The 22,388-nt window shown below is 36.9% G+C and overlaps 3 protein-coding genes across 4 annotated transcripts; 1 reads left to right on the top strand and 2 right to left on the bottom strand.

Annotated features, from left to right (window-relative positions):
- Positions 1 to 75: 75 nt before the first annotated feature.
- Positions 76 to 10,743, bottom strand: c1s.2 (complement component 1, s subcomponent .2). Its single transcript, XM_079469000.1, has 22 exons — positions 10,617 to 10,743; positions 10,181 to 10,379; positions 9,787 to 9,967; positions 9,387 to 9,509; positions 8,021 to 8,214; positions 7,784 to 7,931; positions 7,533 to 7,645; positions 7,065 to 7,143; positions 6,756 to 6,881; positions 6,592 to 6,675; positions 5,560 to 6,299; positions 4,965 to 5,104; positions 4,346 to 4,547; positions 4,042 to 4,216; positions 3,742 to 3,882; positions 3,149 to 3,351; positions 2,564 to 2,711; positions 1,945 to 2,063; positions 1,701 to 1,779; positions 1,416 to 1,550; positions 1,237 to 1,311; positions 76 to 1,131 (listed from the first exon to the last, which is right to left on the bottom strand). The coding sequence occupies exons 1-22, from the start codon at positions 10,628 to 10,630 to the stop codon at positions 362 to 364; spliced, it is 4,188 nt and encodes a 1,395-aa protein (XP_079325126.1). The 5' UTR covers positions 10,631 to 10,743; the 3' UTR covers positions 76 to 361.
- Positions 10,744 to 12,988: 2,245 nt separating this feature from the next.
- On the top strand, positions 12,989 to 18,894 carry LOC306901894 (tumor necrosis factor receptor superfamily member 5). Of its 2 annotated transcripts, none has more exons than XM_079470082.1 (9): positions 12,989 to 13,217; positions 13,351 to 13,406; positions 14,540 to 14,659; positions 14,878 to 15,033; positions 15,203 to 15,296; positions 16,117 to 16,199; positions 16,397 to 16,513; positions 17,432 to 17,548; positions 18,510 to 18,894. In XM_079470082.1, exons 2-9 carry the CDS (start codon positions 13,367 to 13,369, stop codon positions 18,671 to 18,673), a joined length of 891 nt encoding a protein of 296 aa, XP_079326208.1. In that variant the 5' UTR covers positions 12,989 to 13,217; positions 13,351 to 13,366; the 3' UTR covers positions 18,674 to 18,894. The 2 variants fall into 2 exon arrangements, with proteins under 2 accessions (XP_079326208.1, XP_079326207.1); XM_079470081.1 differs by having other exon boundaries at positions 12,991 to 13,259.
- Positions 18,895 to 19,779: 885 nt separating this feature from the next.
- rbp5 (retinol binding protein 1a, cellular) lies at positions 19,780 to 21,988 on the bottom strand. Its single transcript, XM_079470083.1, has 4 exons — positions 21,570 to 21,988; positions 21,052 to 21,236; positions 20,800 to 20,901; positions 19,780 to 20,384 (listed from the first exon to the last, which is right to left on the bottom strand). Exons 1-4 carry the CDS (start codon positions 21,643 to 21,645, stop codon positions 20,331 to 20,333), a joined length of 417 nt encoding a protein of 138 aa, XP_079326209.1. The 5' UTR covers positions 21,646 to 21,988; the 3' UTR covers positions 19,780 to 20,330.
- Between the last annotated feature and the right edge of the window lie 400 nt (positions 21,989 to 22,388).

Here is a 22,388-nt window from a genome sequence, read left to right as displayed (position 1 = left end):
TTTTATAACCAAATATTTGGCACTTCAATTAAAAATGACATACAGTATGTGGTGTGTGAGAAAAGACAGATATAATGATAGTCAAAAAATATTACCTTTATTTCGTTTGGAAGATGCTTTTATCCAAAGCGACTTACAATATAACATTTTGTCATTTTGTCAACATTAAATACTGTATATGTGAATACTTCACCAAGATTGAACATACCTCTTTTTTCACAGTATTAAATGTTTTATTTGATGTTAAATACAGTCACAATAAACAATCAAACTTAAAAAAAATTAATAGATCTGAATGTTTGGAAGTCTAAGTAAGATTACAAATTTGTAAAAGAAAAAACTGAAAGAGGAATCTTGTATATTAGTTATTAACCATAGTATCTCTGATCCAGTCCAGGTAGTTTCGCACTTTTGTGTAATAAGCTTTATGACTTGCATGACCACAAAAAGCAGGACCCCATGACACAATGCCCCTCGCCTCATAACGCTGACCTGGAGACGCATTCCCCAAAGCAGGGAAAAACAATGCACCACCGCTGTCACCTTGACAACTGTCAATACGTTCATTTTCATTTCCAGCACAGAACATGTTATCAGATACATGCAGTTTGAAGGACTCACATTTTTCAAGGGGATACTCTAATATACCCCCATGACGCAAAAGAGAACTTTTTGTTTTATCTTTAATCCCTCCAAAACCAGAGATTGTACCCTTCGTATCCTTCTCCAACACAGGTCCATCAGATTTTTTTGGTAGACACAACGGCCTGATGTTTGGACCGAGTTTCACTTGTTGGGACATTTTGATCAGGGCGATGTCATTATCAAAGTTATTTTGATCTCCATCATTACCTACCCTATTATATTTTGGGTGAATTATAATTTTCTCGGTTTGTAATTTGACTGAACCTTGATCAGTTTCATTAACCATTCCTCCAGTGAATTCCATGCTTTTATTTTCACGTCCATCTACTACATGAGCTGCTGTGAGCGCCCACTGATCACTGATCAGAAAAGCAGCACCTCTAGGATTTGGTCTGTGTAAAAGCTGCCAGGGAATCTGTCCAGGTTTGGCTGGCTTCCCACCATAGACTCTTCCACCAACCAGGACCTCTGTATTCATGCCACACACTGAGAGAAAGAAAGAGGTGTCACTCGTTTGACATGAATGTGTATGTTTGCGTGTGTTCTGTCTTTCTGTCTAAACATATTGTCAAGTTTCGCCACAGTCATTACCAGGAAGGCAGGGAGGAATGATGTCATTGTGGCCAACTGCTGTCCATTTCCGTTCTCTTGTACAGGTGTATCGAACTACACAAGAGGAAGAAAGAAAGAAAGAACACATTTAAACTTCAATTAACGCTGTAAAAGTTCTTGAAATTGCTAGAATTAAGGTGTGTTTCAAGTTAGCTGACCTTGAGGATTTCCATCAAAGGCATAATATGGCTCATCGCAGTGGTACTCGATGCTAGAAAGATACTCATTGTCTGATCCAGAGATATTTGTAACGTTTCCATTTGGCAGGGACTTTGGCCGGCCACAATCAATAACTGCAAAATGTCACAATTTAAAGTGTGTGCTATGTATAACCACATCCACGTCTACAAAAATGGGTTCTGGGGATGCCATGGCATTTTATTTAAGACTGATGCAAAGGAAAACAATGACAATAAATTGATCAAATGTAGTGTTTTACTTACTCCTACACGATGGCAATGTCATGTGCCATTGTCCATTACTCTGACACATGGATAAAAAACTTTTAATTTCTTTTTCTTCCTAATACAGGGCAAGAGAGAAAATGATTTAGTTAGATAAATAAATAATAATAAACACAATGTTAAACAATATGATCATACTCTCAATGTTGCCTGTCAGAAAAGACAACAGGATTGGAAGTGTCGATGTATAATGACTTTCTTGTTTATATGCAAATGTATTCACCATCATGAGTTTGTATCCTGGCTCACAAAACACCTGAATGTAGTCTCTGTACAAATACTGAGGATATGTTGGAGTGACTTTTCCATTGCTTATCTGCCCCGGATTTGGACACTTCACCCCTGTAAGTGAATGTTTGTGGTTTAGCACAGTTATTTGAGGATTTTAGTAATATTACTATCATGCCATGTACAGTTGTCTCACATGCAGAATTTAGATTACGGATGGGCGAAAAAAAAGATTATTGTGAAGATCAAAAGGCTAATATTAGCTACGTGACATAAAAAGGCATTATATAAGCTTTAAATAAAACCAATTTTTTCCCATTTATTTACATGATCATTTGTAGATATCAATCATTTATCAACTATTAAATGTTTGAAATGGGGAAAAATTACAATTATATGGCCATCAAAAGGACCAATTAAATATCATTTAGCTTTGTTTTAGCTGTGTTGTTGAATGAAATAAATAAAAAAGGACTCATTTATTGAAAATTGGCTAAGGAATTATTTTTTCTCTATTTTAAATCTAATAAAGCATCTTCCTAGATTCGTTTTTTTAATAAATTAGTGTCCATATACAGTAGTTTGGCTACTGTATGTCTATAATTCTCCCTCACTCTGGGTGGTGTAATGTAAACTCCATCCCTGGCTCTGTCCATGTCTGTCAGTGTGGTACTCCAGCTGGGTGATGTGGGAGCCCGTGTTCAAGATACCAGGGCTTTTGTCTCCGCAGAACTTCTGAGGGTCTTTTCCTGGGACAGACACCTAAGAAGACCACAGATACATTAGAAAAAGTGTAAAAGCCACCACAAGATCATTATATATATATATATATATATATATATATATATATATATATATATATCAACAATTTCTGTGCCAAGACACATTGTTTCTCATCAAGATTCATTGATTTTCAACTCTCAAGTCACTCCAAACCTACATTACTTTCTTTCTCCTGCAGTACACACAAGATTATATTTTGAATTCACCATAGACTTCTATTGTATAGCATTGTATATTGACAATACCTTCTTTGTATTTCCACAAAATAATGAAAGTTATTGAGGTTTGTAATAAAGTGCGTGAATAAATGATGGCAGATATTTTACCATTATGAAAACAAATGTATTACATTTTAATGAGAGGTAGCTTGGGTGGATGGAAAGACAAATAAACATTTGTAGTTAAATATACAATACCTGCAGCCAGTGGAAGAGGCAGGTTGGTCCCTGATTGTTGACCTGCTCTATCTGGAAGGTCTGACTGAAGCTTAGGGTAATAGTGAAGCCTGGCTGCAAGGAGATGGTGTAGAGGCAGTCCAGATCAAGTGGGGAGGGGTCTGGGTAGCCGGGACTGGAGATGGTCCCCTCTGGTTCAGTGTAGACTCCACCTCCACAGTCCACTAACAGAGTGAGGAACCACAAACCAAATCATTTCCTTGTTATACGTTATCAGTTCATTTTGCTTCTTTATTTAATGTACTGAAACAACAAAAAGAAAGTCACACATTTACCAAAGCTGTCACTGGGACAGTACCCTTTAAAAATGTCCTAAAATAGTACCACTTATGTACGGATAGGTACATTTGTTGCCAATATGTACCTCTGACGTACTAATATGCACTCTTTAGGTGAAAATCAATAGTACCACTCAGTTTCTGCTAGGATAAGTTTTGACCATTTTTTCTGACAGTGGGCATAAAACGGTCGGACAACCACATAACTAGAGCGTATAATAAAGTATAATAACATCTTAATAAGAATGGCACACAGACATCACTTAAAACACTTACAGATGCAGGTGCGATTGTCAGGTCTCAGTTGATAACCATGATGACAGGCACACAGGTAGGAGCCCAAAGTGTTGAGGCATATCTGTGAACATGGGGGATCAGATCCATTCTCCACACTGGAAGTGGAACATTCATCAATGTCTATGGGAACAGGTATATAAAGTCCGTCAGACCATTACCTGATACAGTATACACATATCACTGCGATATTATAATGAAACTGCTGGATTGTAAGGCACATCACAGAACAATAAATAGTTTGTAACATATTAAGAAAAGACAAACTACTTTAGAACTAACCAACGGCCTGGTAAAAGGCATTGAAGCCCAGATGAGACTCATGATTTAAGTCATCTGTATGAAAAATCAGCTGGAGACGGTTTCCAGGGGCTAAAATGGGCTTGTGTCCTGGGTAAAACCTGTCTGTGGAATTCTTGCCACAGAACGACCCCAAAACATTCTCATCTGACTTAACCTGAACATAAATAATCACAATACAATACAAACAGCAGAAGCTACATGGATTGTACAAATAAGGTCACAATAGTCAAGTATGAGCCGTTAAGTAAACCAAAAATGGTGTTTTGAAGCGTCAGTCACTAACCAAGAGATAATCATAGTAGCAGTTTGGAGAGGGTTCAATGTCCAGATGATTGAATGTTAGCTGGATCCGATACCCTTTTGGCACCTCTAGGTCCCATTGTTCCTTGAGATCTGTAGAATATGGTTGGGGATACCATGGAGAAGTCACCTCTCCAAACATGAGCGGCTCACACTCACACAGATTCATAAATGCCCACAGCAGGCTGGATCATTGTTTTCAACAGAAAAAAATAGAAAAGAGGGACATTTGCTGGAATAATTTTAGTAAAGAGAAATAGGACGTAAAATTGTTATTGTTGTATATTGTTGTTAGCATTTTGGCCAACGCTCTTAAAAAAAGGCGCTTCTAAAGGTTATTTGATGCCATAGAAGAACCTTTTGGTTCCATAAAAAACCTTTAACCTCTGAAGAACCTTTGTGGTGAAATTTTTTCAGGTTATAAAAAAGTAAGAAAGAGATGGTTCTTTGTGGAACTAAAGATGGTTCTTCTATGGCATCGCTGTGAAGAACCTTTTGAGCAGCTTTACTTTTAAGACGGTACTGTTCAGGTACAGACTTATTCAAGCAAACCGAAATTAAATTTGATTATAAAACAATAAGGAATTAAATAAAGAACTCACCAAATGATGAGACATTTTTCACCCATGACAGTCATGTAATGCAGTCTTATAATGTGGGTAAAAACACAGGCATCACAAGTAGAAAACAAGAGTCTAAAAGTCAAGAAAAAGGTAAACTTGTTTGATTTGGCTATGGCAGAAAAAGAGGGAGATTAAGTTTTTCCTGTAAACCATGTTGTGTTTAACCTGTTTAATCAAACAGCAAGGGTTAAAGTCTACAGATACCACATAATCTATCAAATCCATTTAAATCCTTACAATTTTACATGTAGTACATTATCTTTGTCTGTTATAAAGAAGCATCGTTTTCATTATAAAATAATATTATCGATGTCTTAAGGTCCCACAAGTGTTTACCATGACAATTTTAATTTTTGTGCGTGAGAAATAAGACCCTATGCCTTTACACATAAAAAAGTGTTTTATTGAACAATAGATGATGAAACACGGATTCAAATATGTATGTAACAAAATACAAACAGTGTTTATCTAAATAGCAGAGTCATATACATGTTGATTTGATGGATGTTAACAACAACAATGAATAACAGGTGAAGCAAAATGTAATTTCAATGTGCTGATGTTAGTTTTGTGCAATGGTTTCTTTGATCCAGTCAATGTAGTTATGCACTTTAGTGTAGAAACCTTTAAATCTTTCATCTCCACATTGAGAAGGACCCCACGATACAAGACCAAGAAGCCTATAGGGCTCATCTGCAGATTTAGGCTGGAGTCCGGGGTAAATAAATGGACCACCGCTGTCACCTTTACAACTATCAACACCTTCATCTCCGGCACAGATCATGTTGTCAGTTACAGTCAGACCCATTGAATCACATTGATTAAGAGGATATATTTTAACATCCCCATAACGCAACAATTTACTTTTTTCAATTTTCTCAGCTGCTCCAAACCCTGACACTGTGCCATATGATCCCTCCGCTATAGGTTTATTTGGTAGACACACCGGCCTGAGGTTTTGACCAAGTGGGACTCTGGCAGACATTTTGATCAGTGCAATGTCATTATCAAAGTTTCTTTGAACCCCATTTTTGCCCACTTTTTTATAATCTTTATGAATTATTATCTTTTTTGTCTCCATGGTGACTATGTTTTTAGCTTGAGCATCCACCATTCCCCCGAGCCAAATCATGGTGGAATCTTCATATCCATCTATTACATGAGCTGCTGTGAGTGCCCAATAATCACTGATCAGAACTGCACCACCTCTGGGATTTAATCTGTGTAAAAGCTGCCAGGGAATCAGTCCCAGTGTGGATGGCTTCCCACCAAAGACTCTTCCACCTACCGTGCTCTCTGTATTCATTCCACACACTGAAAAATAGAACATGAAAGAGAAGGAAAACATTTTTAAAGAACACCCCAAAATATCACATTTTTTTCCCAAAAATGTAACCTTATTTAAATGATTTTTCTGAATGGGACACAAAAGTCCAATTCGCATTTATTGTAAGAAAGGAAGCTTTGACATTCAGCAGGTAAACTCCTTTTATGTAAACAGATGAAAAGATGCATTTGTATGATATGATCATTTTCGGTTTTGTGTTAACTATCACTTTAAGAGTATTTATGTGCTTCATAAGGAATTCAGGACAACTGAGTTTACCTGGTTCACATATACACAAATCTTCAGAAAGTTTTTGACCACTCTCAGATACCCAGTTACCACCGGCATCACAGGTGAAGATATCTAAGGAAAAAGAAGATAAACACAGGTGTAAACACCTAGTTTACATCAGTATAGTTTACACATAACCAGACGCATCTCACCCTTTCCAGTCATCCGGTAATATTCAGATTTACACTTGAGAGTGATTTGTGTCTTGTAAGTTGTGAGAGGATCTTCTTCTGTTAGTTCTGACACATCTGGAAAATTTGGGTTGCCACAATCTACAGCTGGGGGGGATAAAGACAATACAAAACATTATCAATTGCTTTCTCTGAAACAATCTAAACAGCTGGCTATTAGAATCCTTTTTGTTGTTTTTCCCCAAATGTCAAATTCTAAAAGTGTTGTTTTTTAGAAAAATATTATTTAGAATTATCAAGAACTCAAGACAAATGAAAATGTTTTCTTACGTTCACATTTGATAACCAGACTCCACTGTCCATTGGTTTTGCATGTGGATTTGTACTCACGTTTCACCTCATCGAGAGACTAAGCAACACAAAGATGAAGCATACAGTACTTGTATTGATTAAATGCGGAAAAAATGACATGTATTCTGACAGTCACAGCATTTTATTAATAGCAATATGAATCATTATATTTATAAATATGTATGACTGTCTTTCAAACGCAGAACACTAAAAAAGATATTTAGAAAAAAAAAAAACTGGACCCAATTCTCTTGCATTTTGTGTCCAAACAGTAGAAGTTAACGGGGTCCAGTGCTGTTCTGTTACCATCTTTCTTCAAAATATCTTATTCTCTTGTGTTCTGCGGAAGAATTCAAGTCATAAAGATTTGGAATGTAATGTAAATGATGACTGATTTAACATTTTTGTCCCTTTAAACAGGTTATTTAACATCTCCACCACACTTACTTTAAGTATATGACCCTCATCACACTGAACTGTAACCTCACTGTCCAGATAATATTCAGATTTATGTGGGATCAGATGAGAATTTTCTGTCACAGTTCCAAGACATGTCATCTCTGTGAAAAACATGTTCAGCAATAATACATCACAACGTGTTTTTTGTTTCTCAAGATGCGTTTAAATGTTGTGAAGGCTCTGTGCTGTATATGCAGTTTGGTTTTTAATGATGATAAGCTCTATAGAGAACGACAAACCTCTGGTTTTGTACGTCAGTCTAAACCCTTTGTTTGTTCCCCCGTCATCTGTCCTAAAGGTAATCTCAACATGTCGAGACCTGGTTATGAATGGGGAAGGAGGGCGCTTGTTCCCACAGTACATCTCATCACCAGAGACAGTGTTTATCTGGAAAGAAATTATTTAGAAAGTAATGAGGCCTGAAGAAATCTTGTATTCAAGGATGTACAGTTGAATGTTTCACAACTCAGGGTTACAGTTAATGAGTCCTTGCACTGTCCGTTCGCAGTCATCTCCACATCAAACTGTCCTGTAAATGTTATCTCATACTGCAGACCCTCTTTTGCAGACAGTGTGTAAGAACAGACAAGGTTTTCCGGGTATAACCCAGGCCAGTCAGGTGACATCACTGCACCCGTTTGAGAGTCTGTGTGATCTTCATTACAACTAACTGAAAGACAAAGAAAATTAAAAATTACTTTGACAAAGCTGATGCATGTGCTTACGCATTTAAACATTTCTAAAAAAAATGAGTTCAGTATTTATCTTTCTAAATAATTTTTGTATTTTTATTAAATACTTGATGTATTTAAACATTTTAGCTGGGTTTCGCCAACAATGTATTTAAAATTAAGCAGAGGTTAGATCTAATGGGGCTTTGTTTGTTCTAGTTTTGTTGTTGTTGTGTTACACCACTTCACAACGGACAAGCCAGACTGGAGGTCAGCCATGCCCCCTCACAATCTAGTCTGTGGATTTAGTAATCTATAATAAATGCCATGCATTGTATGTGTGAAGCATGGTTTCTGTCTTTCCTTGTTTGACCAAACATTTCCACTAAATGTAGACATGTATGTATATTTTCATTATTTAAAACCCCATGCAAGTTGAAATAGCAAATATCATTAAGATTGATCTAGATTTACAATGAAAATAAACTCAAAGAGCAAACTTTTTAAGTTAGGAGCAACCTGGGGCATCACGCACCCCTTTTGTTTAAGGGGCACAGTGAACGACACACAGAAACATGTCTTGTATGTAAAAAAATTATTAAATAAAAGCCATAGGCTTAACTATAGGTTTAACTGTAAGTAGTTAAAAGACCTTGATTTAATTTAGATTTTAACCTCGTGGTTTTTGATACAACCCAAAGATTAAAAAGTTATTTTATATATATCTTTGCAGTCTTATCAAAACCTTAGATGTCCAAATTGCCCCTGAAAAGACGATAAAATATGTTAAAGCTGACAAGCTCTTTTTAATTTGTTTAAATGTTTAGACTTTTGCAGTTCTCAGTGATAAACATTAAGGGTGACTAATAGGTAACTGATTGGCGTTGTTAGGCGCAACACGAATCAGTTACCACACAATACAAATATTAAATATTAAGCCAAACAAAATGTGTATCAATGCAACTCTAAATGTTTATAACTAAATTTGCATATATTTAGTATTTATATTTTAAGTTATACCTATACATATTTAAAAAATCTAAACAAAATTAAATCCATTTTTTTTTCAATTTTGAAAAAATATTATTGACTGCTTTTTCTAAGAAGCCCCTTATGCTAAGTTTTGTTGCGCTAAACTTGTGATGTCAAATGAAAGTTGTATATAAAATACCTCTGCATGTGTGTTGATCGGGGTCGAGAAAATACCCTGGTCTGCAGAAACAGCGATAACCCCCAATGTAGTTATTGCAGAGTTGAGTGCACTCATTTTCAGGGTCCTTACATTCATCAACATCTGAAAATCAGCAGGATGTTAAACAAATACACAGTAATGAAGGTTAGGTAACCAACTCTCCATACCAGAACAACAGAATGTGGTGTAAAATAATGAAAATAATTAAACCTGAAGATTAATTTCTGCACCACTAGGATTGCGAAAAGAAACTCCAAAAATAATGATAGGGTTTACTCTACAGTGTGACTTTCCATGTGGGAATAAAATTCACCGTGGAAAGTGAATGGGGGCAAATTTTGAAGTGAATTACACCTTTAACAGTGTATCTTTTCCTCACCCTGTATGCTGTAAAAGCCCCGAAAGCCATTGTGTCTCACAGGATTCGAGTAGTCTGCTAAAAATGAAAGAAACAGACAGCCTCCAGAGGAGGAGTGGAGGAAGGGGTTTATGGATGTCTGCAGCTCCTTCATTGACTTGCGTCCACACAGTTTGAACAAGAGCTCCCCATCTGCAAATATCTGACCAAAAAATGCAACAAGATAGCATACAAGATAGTAAAAATATAATCTAATAATGTTTATGTATATTGCTATTTTTGTTTGGAGAGAGATTTTACACAGGAAAAATATATATATTAAAAATAAGCATGTGTGCAATTGGATAGTTAATTTAAAACATGTTGTCACATGTTCGACATTTTCAAAACCAAACCTTCACGGTAACATACACACCTTCAAGAAATCATTCTCACAATCATAGGCTTCTTCCAGGTCTAAGTGTGTTAGAGTGAGTGTAGATTTGAGTCCAGCAGGGGCACATTCTGTCCAGTTAAGGCTTGAATCAGGGTCATACCCACGCGGATATCCAGGTGACTGCACCCAACCGGCCAACGGCTTTGACTCGCTCGCCGAAAGGGCAAGGACAATAATACTGGACAAAGAAGACAAACAGACGAAGATATTGAAGAATTCAGGAAAGAAATCCATTGGGGGGGAAGTATTGGGGAAAGAGAGAAGAGCATAACAGAAAGAAAATTGTGATACAGGAAAGATAAAACAGTATTCAAAGAACATGCAAGAGGTATGGTGGGGAAAAGACCACTTATAGGAATCTCAATAAAGAATAGAGAAAGCTTAACAGTGTCTATTTAGAGAGATGTTTACATACCAGAAAATGATCATGATGAGAAATGTTTAAGCAAAGCTCGTCATCTCTTCTCTTTACTTTCACTTTCCGACTCCGTATTCATCATCATGTCCCATCCCCCGTTTTCCTTAACAAACAACCATCACACAAGCCAAGTGTTTCCCAACAGTGATCACTGGGTGTTAACCCTAAACTGATGTGAACCAAATAAACCAATGTTCAGTAAACACAGCCTAGAGGATTATCAATACTTATCAATATAAAAATGAACCCAAAAAACAAGATAGCTGATTCATATTATATAATGCCGGAAAGTTTGAGAAAAGAAAGACAATGGATGAGTCTTAGATGTTTAGGCCTAAATAACAGGATGCTTTTCTGCCCTCTATTGAAGGTTTTCCCATCCTTTACAGTAACAATTGTTGTTAAAAATAAGTGAGTGAGTGAAGCATTTATGTAGCACATTATTGTGTATTGCTGTACAGTCATATGAGGGGGGTCTCTCCTCAACCACGTGTGCAGCATCCACTTGGAAGATGCAGCCACAGTACAGTATTGCGCTTATCACACACCAGCTATAGGTGGAGAGAAGAGAGATATAGAGCCAATTCAGAAGGTGAGGATTTTAAGGAAGCCATGATTGACAAGGGCCAGTGGAGGGACTCTGGCACACGGGGGTGACACCCCTAATCTTTGTGAGAAGTGCCATGGGATCTTTAATGGAAGTCGGGAACTCAGTTTTAACATCTTATCCGAAGGACAGTGTTTTTTTACAGTATTGTGTCCCTATCACTATACTGGGGCATTAGGACCCATACAGACCACGCAGTGTGTATGCTCTGCTGGTCTCACTAACACCTCTTCCAGCAGCAACCCAGCTTTCCCAGGAGGTCTCCCATCCAGGTACTGACCAGGCTCAATTAGCGGGTCACTAGTCTTGGGCTACAGGGTGATATGGCCACTGGCAATATGTGTTACAAGTTAATTTTTAATTCGTTATAGTTAGTATGTCTTTTTAAAGGGGTATGTTTGTTTTTTCATGGGGTAAACCTGACCTTTATTTCATTACATTACATTTAACATCATAGTTAGTAATTCCCATAAATGACTCACATTTCTGATAACAAAGTATATAATGCACACCTCACAATGAAAAAGGGAAAGTTTAAAGTAAAACTCTCCACTGCTATAGACAAAATATATATTATGACTTCTGCAGAACAATCTTCAACATATTTGTGAGTAAGTAAAGTAAGTCATACAGGTTTGAAATGACAAGAGGGTGAGTTTTGGTAAAAAAAGGTTAAAATTAACATTATGAATGTACTAACACTTATTTGTTCAATGTAACTCTAAAGACAGCATATCTTGTTTATCTGCTCCAAAGTCATGTAATATTACTCTAGCTCTACATTGGTTAAATATAAAAATTATTTTGTCATGAATATGTGATACAGTATGTGAGGCAAGCAACCGTGGGCTCACAACATTAAAGAGTACAGTAATGAATGAAACGTTACTGTTAGCACGTCTGATCAAAGACGGAAGAAGTAGGCACACACACACACACACACACACACACACACACACACAGGGATGGTATTGCTGTATGTCATCTGTGGGTTTCAAGTGAGACCTCATTTTGTTCTGACAAGTAGGTTACAGTCAGTGAGTGATTCAGAGCTATAACAGTAGAAAATGTTAATTATGTTTAGTGAACAAAAATGAAGTGACAAAAAAGTATTATGACCCGTAATCATCAATATGAATTGAAATATTGAGAAGACTTGCCTGTCCTGACACAATGTATCGTTTTTCAGTAACAGTAAGGTCTTAAAAATGCTGATGCAGTACTTCCTCATTTCACAGAGTAAAATAATTTCTATGTAATTCAGTGGTTTTATTTGTAACCTATTGACACATCTCAGATACTCATCAGCATTGTATGCACTCATCAGCATTGTAAGCAATGACACATATAAGGATTTTAAGCGTTATAACCCAAGCCCATATATTCCAGGTCCTCTAATGTTATAAGATATGATATATTTGTGTAAACAGGTCATAATAAAGTTATTCATTTATCATAATAAAGTTATTCACTGGAAGTCATGATATTCATCTAGAGCCTTTGGCATGTTAAGGGCATAAGCAGCCAGTCTATTTGTACATTTTGCTTCTCGAAAAACCCTGAATAAATATTCTCACACTGCTATAAAATGGCCTGAGAGTGAGTAAATGATTGCAAAATGTTCATTGACCGTGGAAAAAAAGCAACACAAAATAAGTGCAAAAATTGAATACATTCTGTCCCTATATGTATTAAAGACGTGTGCTGTGACGACAGGAAGGAAGGAAGGAAGGCAAGAGAACGTAAGCAAAATGCAGAGGGCGTACAGTAGAAGCGGGGGTTTCCATTGCAGAGGGCAAACAAAGAGTAACAGAGGGGGTTTAGAGTGGGTGACACGAAAAGAGCGAGACCTATAGAGAGGAAAAATATTAAATTCCTATGATTGTGGTGAATTAACTCAAATGCTGAAAGACAGCAGAGAAGAGACAGCAAAAAAGAGCGAGAGTAAGAGAGAAAGAGTGAGGAAAGAGAGCGAGGACTGAAGATAAAAGGTTAAACTGCACTTGCATGACTGAATAATCCTTGATTCCTTGGTAACAATTACACCAAAATAAACCATATGGTTACAAAGGGAAGTAGGATTTCAGGCTTTATATGACTTTTCAAACTGTTCTTCATTCACAGGACAGAAGAAGCAGAAATGGGGGAAAAAAATTGCAAAGAAACAAAATGTCAAAAAGGTAAGTGTTCCATATCATTATTGTATAAACAGCTCTGTAACCAGTTATTTTGTTACACCCAGGTGGTCACAATGAGAATTTTACACACCTATACAAGTATTGTATCAATACTGTTTTGAAACTACAGATCTAAAAATGCTACATAAAACCACGCTGTTTATTTAATTCATGTGTGAAAATAATTTTTGTGGACTTGTCTTTTGACTTTCCTTATGATACTTTTACAGTGGTGATGTAAAATGCATCTGCATTCCATGTAGTAACACAATTTGGTCATTCAGTTGACCAAAAGGCACTAAATATGAAGTGCCGCATTATTGTTAGTTTTCATACATTGTATTGTAGCTTTTATCGAGATCAAATCAGCCCATCAGAGTCTGTGTTTAACACAGGAAATCCTGTCCATGTTGTCAGTTTTATTTTGGGGGGACGATGCATAATGCATAAACTAGAGCATGGGATACTGTACATTATCTTTTTTAGGTAAGCAGTTCGAGTTCGATCCCAGAGGTTGCACATTCTTAGAAACAAATGTGCAGTATAATGCAATGTTTGTCGCTTTGGATAAAAGCGTCTGCCAAATGTGTAAATGTAAATGTCATTTCAAATATGACTCCCTTTCTTCTGCGGAACACAACATTTTGAAGAATGTTGGAAACCAAACAACAGCGATACCCATTGACTTGCATTTGTTTGATGTTCAATAGGTACTGCAGTTGTACCAACATTGTTTCAAATATTTTCCGTTTAAAGTCATAAAGGTTTTAAACCTGGAGTTCTCACAGGAGTTTGTAACTGTTTTACAAGGTGGCTAATGCTTATGAATTCATACGTTGTGATTTGTGCTTTGAAATGACAAGATGGTGAGTAAATGGGTGTTTAAAAATTTAAAAACTCCACCGGCTGTTACTCTGTTAAGCACCTGTGGAAACTTAATGGAACTGACTTTTACATACTGATGTTATTCATACAATTTTGAGTGGTGTTAGGGTCCAAAACCATACGAAACATATATCTTTGTGATGGGATGAAAAATTCCTTAACAAAATTAGCAAATAATCGCATTGCCAGCATTTTAAATTTCTCTACATGATTGTCGAATCTTAAGATATTTTTCTCTCTCTCTTTCTCAGGAACATTTATCCATTCGTGTAATGCTACAGTTACACAATGTGAACCCTGCCCACCTAACACCTTCACTGCTGTAGCCAACCATGTGGACAGATGTTTAGCCTGCAGAGTGTGCCCCAGCAGTAATTTCACATTTCATTCTTCATCTCTTAGTCTGAAATTCTCAATGATTGTTTATTGTGCATGTAAGTTTAGATGATTTGTAACATATCAATGATGCACATCATCTGAAGTACCTTTTTGTAACTCACCAAAAACGTTTTAAAACTTTATTTAGTACCTTATTAATGAAAAGTGTCTAGTATAGTCCCTCATCCTTTTCATTTTTGTTTTTGTACAGAGAGTAATTTAATGACACAAGTGGAGTGTGGGGCAGACAGAAACAGACAGTGCAAATGTAAGCCAGGCTTCTACTGCAAAAATCTAATGGAAGACCACTGCGAACACTGTTCTCCTGTGTCCAGGTGCCCCCCAGGGCAAGGGGTTACCAAGAATTGTAAGCAATCTACTGTACATTTGATATCGGTGTGAATTACTTATGCAATTAATAAAATTACAGTACTGTGTGTTTATGGCTATGATGGGAAGACGGCCACGGTTTAAAGCCAATTGAGCTTTCATAAGCGCTCTGGGTGGAATATTGAATAACTAAAGTTGTGTTGCAGACACGGACTTGGAAGACACAAAGTGCAAGCCCTGTCCAGTCGGCACTTACAGTAATGTGACAGACTACATCTCCAGCTGCCAAAATCATACCAGGTAAAGCACAGAAAGATCATGCAGTTGCTCATATGATACTACAAAGCAGACAAAGACATGTCACATTTTTATATCTATATCTTTATAATGTCCTCATCATACACAAATACAAGCTCATGCGGTACCGGACATATGACTAAATCATTTGATTCAGACGAATGTGATTAGTAAATGTATCACTTGCGAAACTGTCATCAGAACTGCGGGTTTCTGAATCACACAAGTATTTCCATTTCACACTCACATACCCACGGACACACACAAACAACTCTTCCTTGGCCATATTTAGTAAACATGAACCAATTTGTTGTTATTAGTACATAAAGCTATGATTATGTCAAATAATTATATTAAGATCAACAGATTGATTGACTGACACAGAAATGTGTTCTGCATGTGAGAAAGGTTTATGTATCTATAATTTATCTTCCTGTATTTGAAATAAATCTCTCGCTTGGTTTTATAAAAGAACAAAGAAAGGGGGTATGCATGCATAGCCTGTATGCAATTTCCTTCACAGGAATTTGTGTAAATGTGTCTGATGTCATTCTCTTACACGAAATAAGAGCACATTCAGTGTACTAACATACAACTCAAGAAGTTTAAAGGTACATAAAGGAGTGGGTTTCAAAGCAGGTATTGCTTCCTCAACCTATCTCTAAATATGAGACATGTGTAAAGGTGCACATTAAATGTTTCCTTTTTCTCTTAACACACACGCACACACACAACTAACCCAAAAAAATATGAAAAAAGTGAAGTCAACTTCAAACATGTATATTTGATTGTGAGATCATTTGCATTCTCTGTTATTTTACAGTTGTGAGTATCTGGGTCGAGGTGTAAAGGATCCTGGGACCCCAACGACAGATGCAAAATGTGGAGATATTAAAGCATGTAGATGTAAGTGTCCACCTATAATTTTACTCAAAATAAGAAAATCGTTCATACCCGGAGTTGTATAATTGACCTTTTATAAATTAGACCCAATAATAGCAAACTCAAAAGGTTTTTGAGAAACCTGAAAAAAGAAGAACGTTTTTTATTTAATTTATAAATTGTTAAATGTAACCATTTGGGAACTCTTTATTCTCCATCAGCTTGTAATTGGATGTTACCTGCTGGTCTGTGGGCAGGGCTTGTGGTTACTGCCCTTATTATATTTCTGGTCCTATTTATTATCTATTGGAGAAGCAAACGTCGGTCAAAAAACTCAGGTAAGTTTAATGTCCTATATTTGTCTTAGTGTAAAAACAAATTGTGTGAAGTAATCTGAGACATGCAGCTAATCCCAGTCAGCTAACAAACATTTGGGTGAAGGATAAAAAATTTACAGATAAGCCTTAATAAAGTCTTTGCCCATGAATTTTAAAACATACTAAAAACAATAGTGATAAATGATTCAGCCAGTGGCCTCACTAAGCCATGCTGAGATCAGATCAAACCTGCATTGACGTACATTAAAGGGTCCTAGTTTGTGTACTGTACGTCAATGCTTCGAGCTAATAGACGGGAAAACCCGAACTCTTGCACAAGCCTATGAACACAAACATAGATGCACATATAACCACACACAACCACATATACGTACAATGACTCATTCCCAGAAGTCACTGTGCTGATGAAATACTACAGTATCTATGGTAAAACTTTTGCTGTCGTCACAAATTTTTATCATCAGTGAATATGTAGTGAAGAGAAAATACATCATGCATGCGTTTATACTGTGTGCTTTGTCAATAACTATCTGCAAAGTGCACAAGACTTGAAAAATATGCTACTGGTAGACCACATCCTTTCAATGGCACACACAGACTCGCAGACTTTTATCACCTTGGTGTCGACTGCACAAGCGCTTAAAAATAATCAAAAACATCTGAGGTTGCTATATAGAAGTTAGAAACAACGTATGATAATTATCTACCAAATTGCAAACCTTTTCTTACATTCAACATTTTTTGTTATAGCTGCACAGCAAAAAATTTAATATTTTGCATTGGTAGAAGTGGACAGCCAGTGAAAGCAAACATCTATGCACTAACTGCAGCGAGATCAGAAACAATTTACCAAGAAACTTCAATTGTTGATTTCTGATTGGCTGGTGAGGCATCTGATGACAGTTTTTGTATTTTTAGGCACTTTTTCAGCGTATTGTAGCCCCACCTCGATGACATTTCCTCCAGACATCCTGAAATGTCCTGCAAGTTGTGGTGTTGAGAAATATCAAGACGATCAGAAACTCACGCATATAGGTAAAACACTTTCTGTTAATAATACGCACAACGCATTGTATTGTGTCATTTGCACACATAACTGTTACATTTTTTTTATACTCAGATCTCACGAGTAACCTTTAGCCAGTCACATTATGCCTAAGGCATGCCCTTTATAAAGAAAAACAGAAGTCACATGTTTTTTTTGTATTTTCGTTTTTTGTGTCTGTTGACTCAAATCCGAATTCTGTAGCACACTAACTGTCTAAAATGATAGTCAAATTTCCAACATGGGAAATATAATAAATGTGCAATGTTGTGTTACAATCCAATACTGAACTTACAGTAATACTATATGAATAATTGATCAGCATCCACATATTTCTGAGGCAGGCCTGTACAGACAACACCGTACCTCTAGTATTACCGAGGCTGTGACCTGGCTGTAGGTCTGACAAATAAAACTCAAACACTATTCTAGAGTCTTACCAAATATTCCACCGATAAGCAACCATAACAGTCGGGAGAGTTTCGAAATGAACAGTAACACACTTTGTGCTATTTCAACCATGGCTTTGCGTCACTGTATCAACGATTACGAAGTTTCCTTTGACCTCTTATGATCTTATCGCCACACAGACAGGAGGTTAAAAACCACATAAGTGTCGTCTTTCACTGCATGACATAGAGGCGAACACGGTTTAAACTCCAATGGCCTCCCACAACTCCTACACATCCCTCCTGCACATAGTTTAGTGCGAAAGATAAAGTATTTGATGTATCAGCTGAAAGACAAGCCCTGATTCACAAACTGTTGTAACACAAGTCAATTAAATGATTTCCTCTGCAGCTGCATCCGTTGTATTGAAACTGTTCTGAATATGTTAATATATTACATGTTATCAAAAAGCCATCTTAATTTAGCTAAAATTGTAAGAAACTTAATATCAGGTTAGATGTTCACTTGTGTTCAATAATGTGTATGATTTTTCTTCCCCAGCTGAAAATAACTCAAACATGGACTGTTCCACAACGTGTGATTTGGGGACAACGCAAGTCATGAGAGTGTCAGAGAAATACAAGACTGCAAATGAGTGTACAGATAGAATCATATTTCCCTCCATCTATCAATCAGAGCCACAAGAGTCGGAATGGCATGATTAACAGAACATTAACCTGTTCCTGATTATTTAACCATTATGCATATTTTGTATTGTATGTTTTGTAATCTCTGTAAGTATAGAAACTGTACTCGATACAGTTTGATCCCGGTAGAAAATATTTGATTTCCATTTGTTTAGCAGAACAGATATATTCTACAACTCACAAAGATCCCCTTACATCGACAGTGAGCTAGATGAATTAAACCTGAAAACTTTCACCTGTATAGTTTGTTTGTATGCTTTCGCATTGACACATAATAAGAGTTAAAAACACAAAGTTCACATTTGGATGATGAAATCTGTGATTAGGTAGCCTACTAAAAACTAAAATAACTAATCATTTATTTACCCTTAAGTTGCTCAAAGCTTATAACGTTTTCTTCCATGAAACACAAAAGAAGGTATTTTGAGAAATGTCTGTGGAACAGACAATGGAAGTGGAGGCAAGTATAGTTTGGTTACAAACTTTCTTAAAAATATATTATTTTGTGTTCAGCAGAAGTTAGTCAAGCAGATTGAATGAGTGAGCAAATGATCAAGTGAACTATGACTTTTGGTTAGTGCAATACCATTGTCTTACCAGTAGATGTCGCAATTGACCACCAGAGCACGCCGATTAATAGTCGTCTATATTGAATTCCACTGACAAGCATATCAGTCTGCCATAGTCACGTGATTTGTTTTTCAAGCAGAATGTATGCCCCGATTAAGCAAGATTTCAGATATCCAATTTTAGATAAGAAAGACAAAGAGCCGCTTTATTGTCGGAAAAATAAGAGTAGCTTTTTAGCTGTTTAACTAGTGGTCTCTTATCGCCCCCTGGTGGTCAAATGAAGGATTGGCAGAAGGGAAGGTTTACTAGGTTTGAGGAATCTAATTACTATAGTCATTTTGTCATTTTTAACACTTAAACTCTGATGTATAAAGAACGAGAAAAATAGTTCACACACAAAACAAACATAAAACTGAACTGTAATCACACACACAACAGATCTAATTCAATTTAGACACAGATGAAGGGTCTCTGTGATGCAGGGTCTCCCTGACCCTGCTGTGAGTGCATTTAGTTGTGGATTAGTATTAAAAAGCAACCAGAAGCAAATATTTCACAGTCAGTGGATTTTATGGTAATATAAACTGCAGTATTGTATAGTTGAGAACACAATAACACGGCATCGTGTCCGGGACTATACATGTTTTAGCACTTGGGCATGGTTTTAAAAGTACAGTGCATTTATCACAAAGTTATTGTTCCAATCCAGTAGCAGGACATCGTGCATTATATTTACGAATTGAAATTACTCAAGCTGTGCTTGACTATCTAAATACAAAAGCACTGGCTGATTTCTTCATACTCAGCAAGACATTTTAGGATTTCATGAATCCAGCCTGGAAAACAGATCTTTACAGTACGATTCATAAATGCTTCCTTATGGCAATGGGGCTGAAACTGAACTCATTGAGGGATAGACTTTGTAAAGTTGAAACATTTCATAGAAAGGGAACAATTTTGTCATTGGTGGTCTCTGTTTCAATACTATTTGCTGGACATATGGGGGGCTGGGGGCAGATCTCTGTGGTAACATGGCCTCTCTCTGAGCCCTGAGCTCTACGAACACACTGAACTCAAAAGCTCTCTTTCTTTCTATTGCCATCCTTCAGTCAGCCTTCTTAAAGACTTGCTTGGCAGTGACACCCTGAGCCCTCAACTCCTGCAGAGAGAGAAAGAGAAGATAAAGAATACCGTGGAAGACCCTGTCAGACCGCCTAAAAAAATGTTGCTCCATGTTGCTTTAAATAAAAATGTTAAATGAAACCATGAAAGAACATGACACTGGAGAACAATGTATCACTTGCAGTAAAACAAAACTGCAAGTTTGTGTCTGTCCGGTTCTCACACTCTTATATTGTTTATGAATTTTTCTTTAATGTAGTAAAATAAATGAAAACTACATGTGGTACAAAATAAACTTGAACTAAAACAAAGTACTTTCCGTTTCTCTATGGTTCTCAACCTTACAGAAAAATGAATGTTACAAAAATAAGCTACTTTTCACAACACATTCACAAAGAGTTGAAAACCCATATACAGAACGTAAAGCGGTTTGCCTGGCCTTTGTTTCTTACCAAATGAAGAGTGTTTCCCTCCAGCCAGTGTGTCCACCCTCTCCCCTCTTTTTCTCCTTGCTGCACGCACAACAATTTATCACCCTCCCAGTCTACCGTGGTCTGAAACATATGGAGAACATTATCCATTAGTAAGCTCCAAGTCTTTTGTGTGACCGTTTCAAAGACGCACACACAATAACATCAGCAAGAGGGGAAACCCAAACACATAAGTTCAATGACAGCTAAACAGCTTGTAAGAGATCAACAAACCTGGCACTTTCGCCCATCAACCGGCCCCAGATCCTCTGTAAACTCCTTTCCCAAGGTGAAGTCCATGTCGAAGTTCTTAAATGTAGTGACCGTCTTTATCTTCATGCTTCCAGTGTTTACATCATGCTCAATTTGTTTGCTTGGTTTCAAAAGGCAGACGACTTTCCTCAACGCGTAATTGACATCTAAATATGAATCACAGGAGACAAATAAAGGGACATCATCAGTCAAGTAGAAATGCTGTGACCTCGGCTACACCTTCTACCCGATAGGAAAAAGATTGTTAGATTGTATTTCATTACAGGAACACAGATGAAAGGAAGGTCTCCGTCGGAAGACTGCACGCAGAGTTAAAAGGACAGGTGGAGAAACATCACGGTCAGCAACCATGAAGCCAATTATTGTCATTTTTTGGTTATGAAAAGATTATTTGAAAAATAAGCCAAACTTACTCAACATCTACATATTTAGTACTAACACATGATAAACGTAAAAAGCAAAGGATAAACGTTGCTTACCTAAAGCCGCCAGATATTCTTCGAAGTTGTCTTGGGAAACCATGTGGTAAACGCCAGTATAGTTAGGTTTGGCCATCGTCAACTTTTTTCCGTAAGTTAGATTCGACACGAATACAACCGAACTTGGTCTGAATGGTAACTGTGAACTCGATTTTTCCTTGCGGTGTCTCTCTTGATCTCTTGCAGGCACTGTCGCATCGTATGCTATTTCATTTGGTTATAAAGAATAGTGTTCTCCACAGTGTTTCCGACTGAGAAAATGCAAATAAACGCAGAATCCCAGCTCCGCGTTTCCGTGAAGCTATCTGGACCGATCGGTAAGTCGCTCTGTAAGTAACCCAAAAGCGGCCGTGACTCCTCCCAGAACAGATCAAATCCATTCAGAACAAATGTCCAAATCCAACCTCCTAACTGAGCTTAGTGTGGGGGTAGGCTACTAGAATATTTAGCTGTTATCAAAATATGACATACAAATAAAGGACAGTCTTATCAAATATACCGAAATGTGCACATTTATAATAAAAATGATTTGTATTGGATTTAAAGGGACAGTTCACCATTGTTCCAAATCATGACAGAATTGAAATTTTTGGGTTAACTGTCCCGTCTTTGGACACTTGAATAGTCTCTGTGTCTCTCCATGTGGAAATGTGTTGATAAGATGTTCGTTATCTAGCAAATGGAAACCAATTGAACACCACTGACTAAAACACTGGAATAAGACCCCAGACACACGCTATATAGTTGTTTTCTGATTTGTTTTATTATTGCTTCGGAAAACCTTTTGAACACTTCATTTCCAATGCGCTCTCTCGCACT

The sequence above is a fragment of the Barbatula barbatula genome (genome assembly GCF_947034865.1).
Source record: "Barbatula barbatula genome assembly, chromosome: 12".
NCBI classification, from domain to species: Eukaryota; Metazoa; Chordata; class Actinopteri; order Cypriniformes; family Nemacheilidae; genus Barbatula; species Barbatula barbatula.
This window is presented reverse-complemented; position numbering and strand designations above follow the sequence as displayed.

Excerpts from the sequence above, each read along its gene's own strand:
- rbp5 (XM_079470083.1), bottom strand. The coding sequence starts at position 21,645 with ATGGCCAAACCTAACTATACTGGCGTTTACCACATGGTTTCCCAAGAC. Across the intron at positions 20,902-21,051 it reads TTGATGGGCGAAAGTGCCAG|ACCACGGTAGACTGGGAGGG; the intron begins GTTTGTTGATCT and ends CATATGTTTCAG. Across the intron at positions 20,385-20,799 it reads AGGGAAACACTCTTCATTTG|GAGTTGAGGGCTCAGGGTGT; the intron begins GTAAGAAACAAA and ends CTCTCTCTGCAG.
- LOC306901894 (XM_079470082.1), top strand. The coding sequence starts at position 13,367 with ATGGGGGAAAAAAATTGCAAAGAAACAAAATGTCAAAAAG. Across the intron at positions 15,034-15,202 it reads GCAAGGGGTTACCAAGAATT|ACACGGACTTGGAAGACACA; the intron begins GTAAGCAATCTA and ends GTTGTGTTGCAG. Across the intron at positions 15,297-16,116 it reads AGCTGCCAAAATCATACCAG|TTGTGAGTATCTGGGTCGAG; the intron begins GTAAAGCACAGA and ends GTTATTTTACAG.
- c1s.2 (XM_079469000.1), bottom strand. Across the intron at positions 9,510-9,786 it reads GGGCTTTTACAGCATACAGG|ATGTTGATGAATGTAAGGAC; the intron begins GTGAGGAAAAGA and ends GCTGATTTTCAG. Across the intron at positions 7,646-7,783 it reads ACTGACGTACAAAACCAGAG|AGATGACATGTCTTGGAACT; the intron begins GTTTGTCGTTCT and ends TGTTTTTCACAG.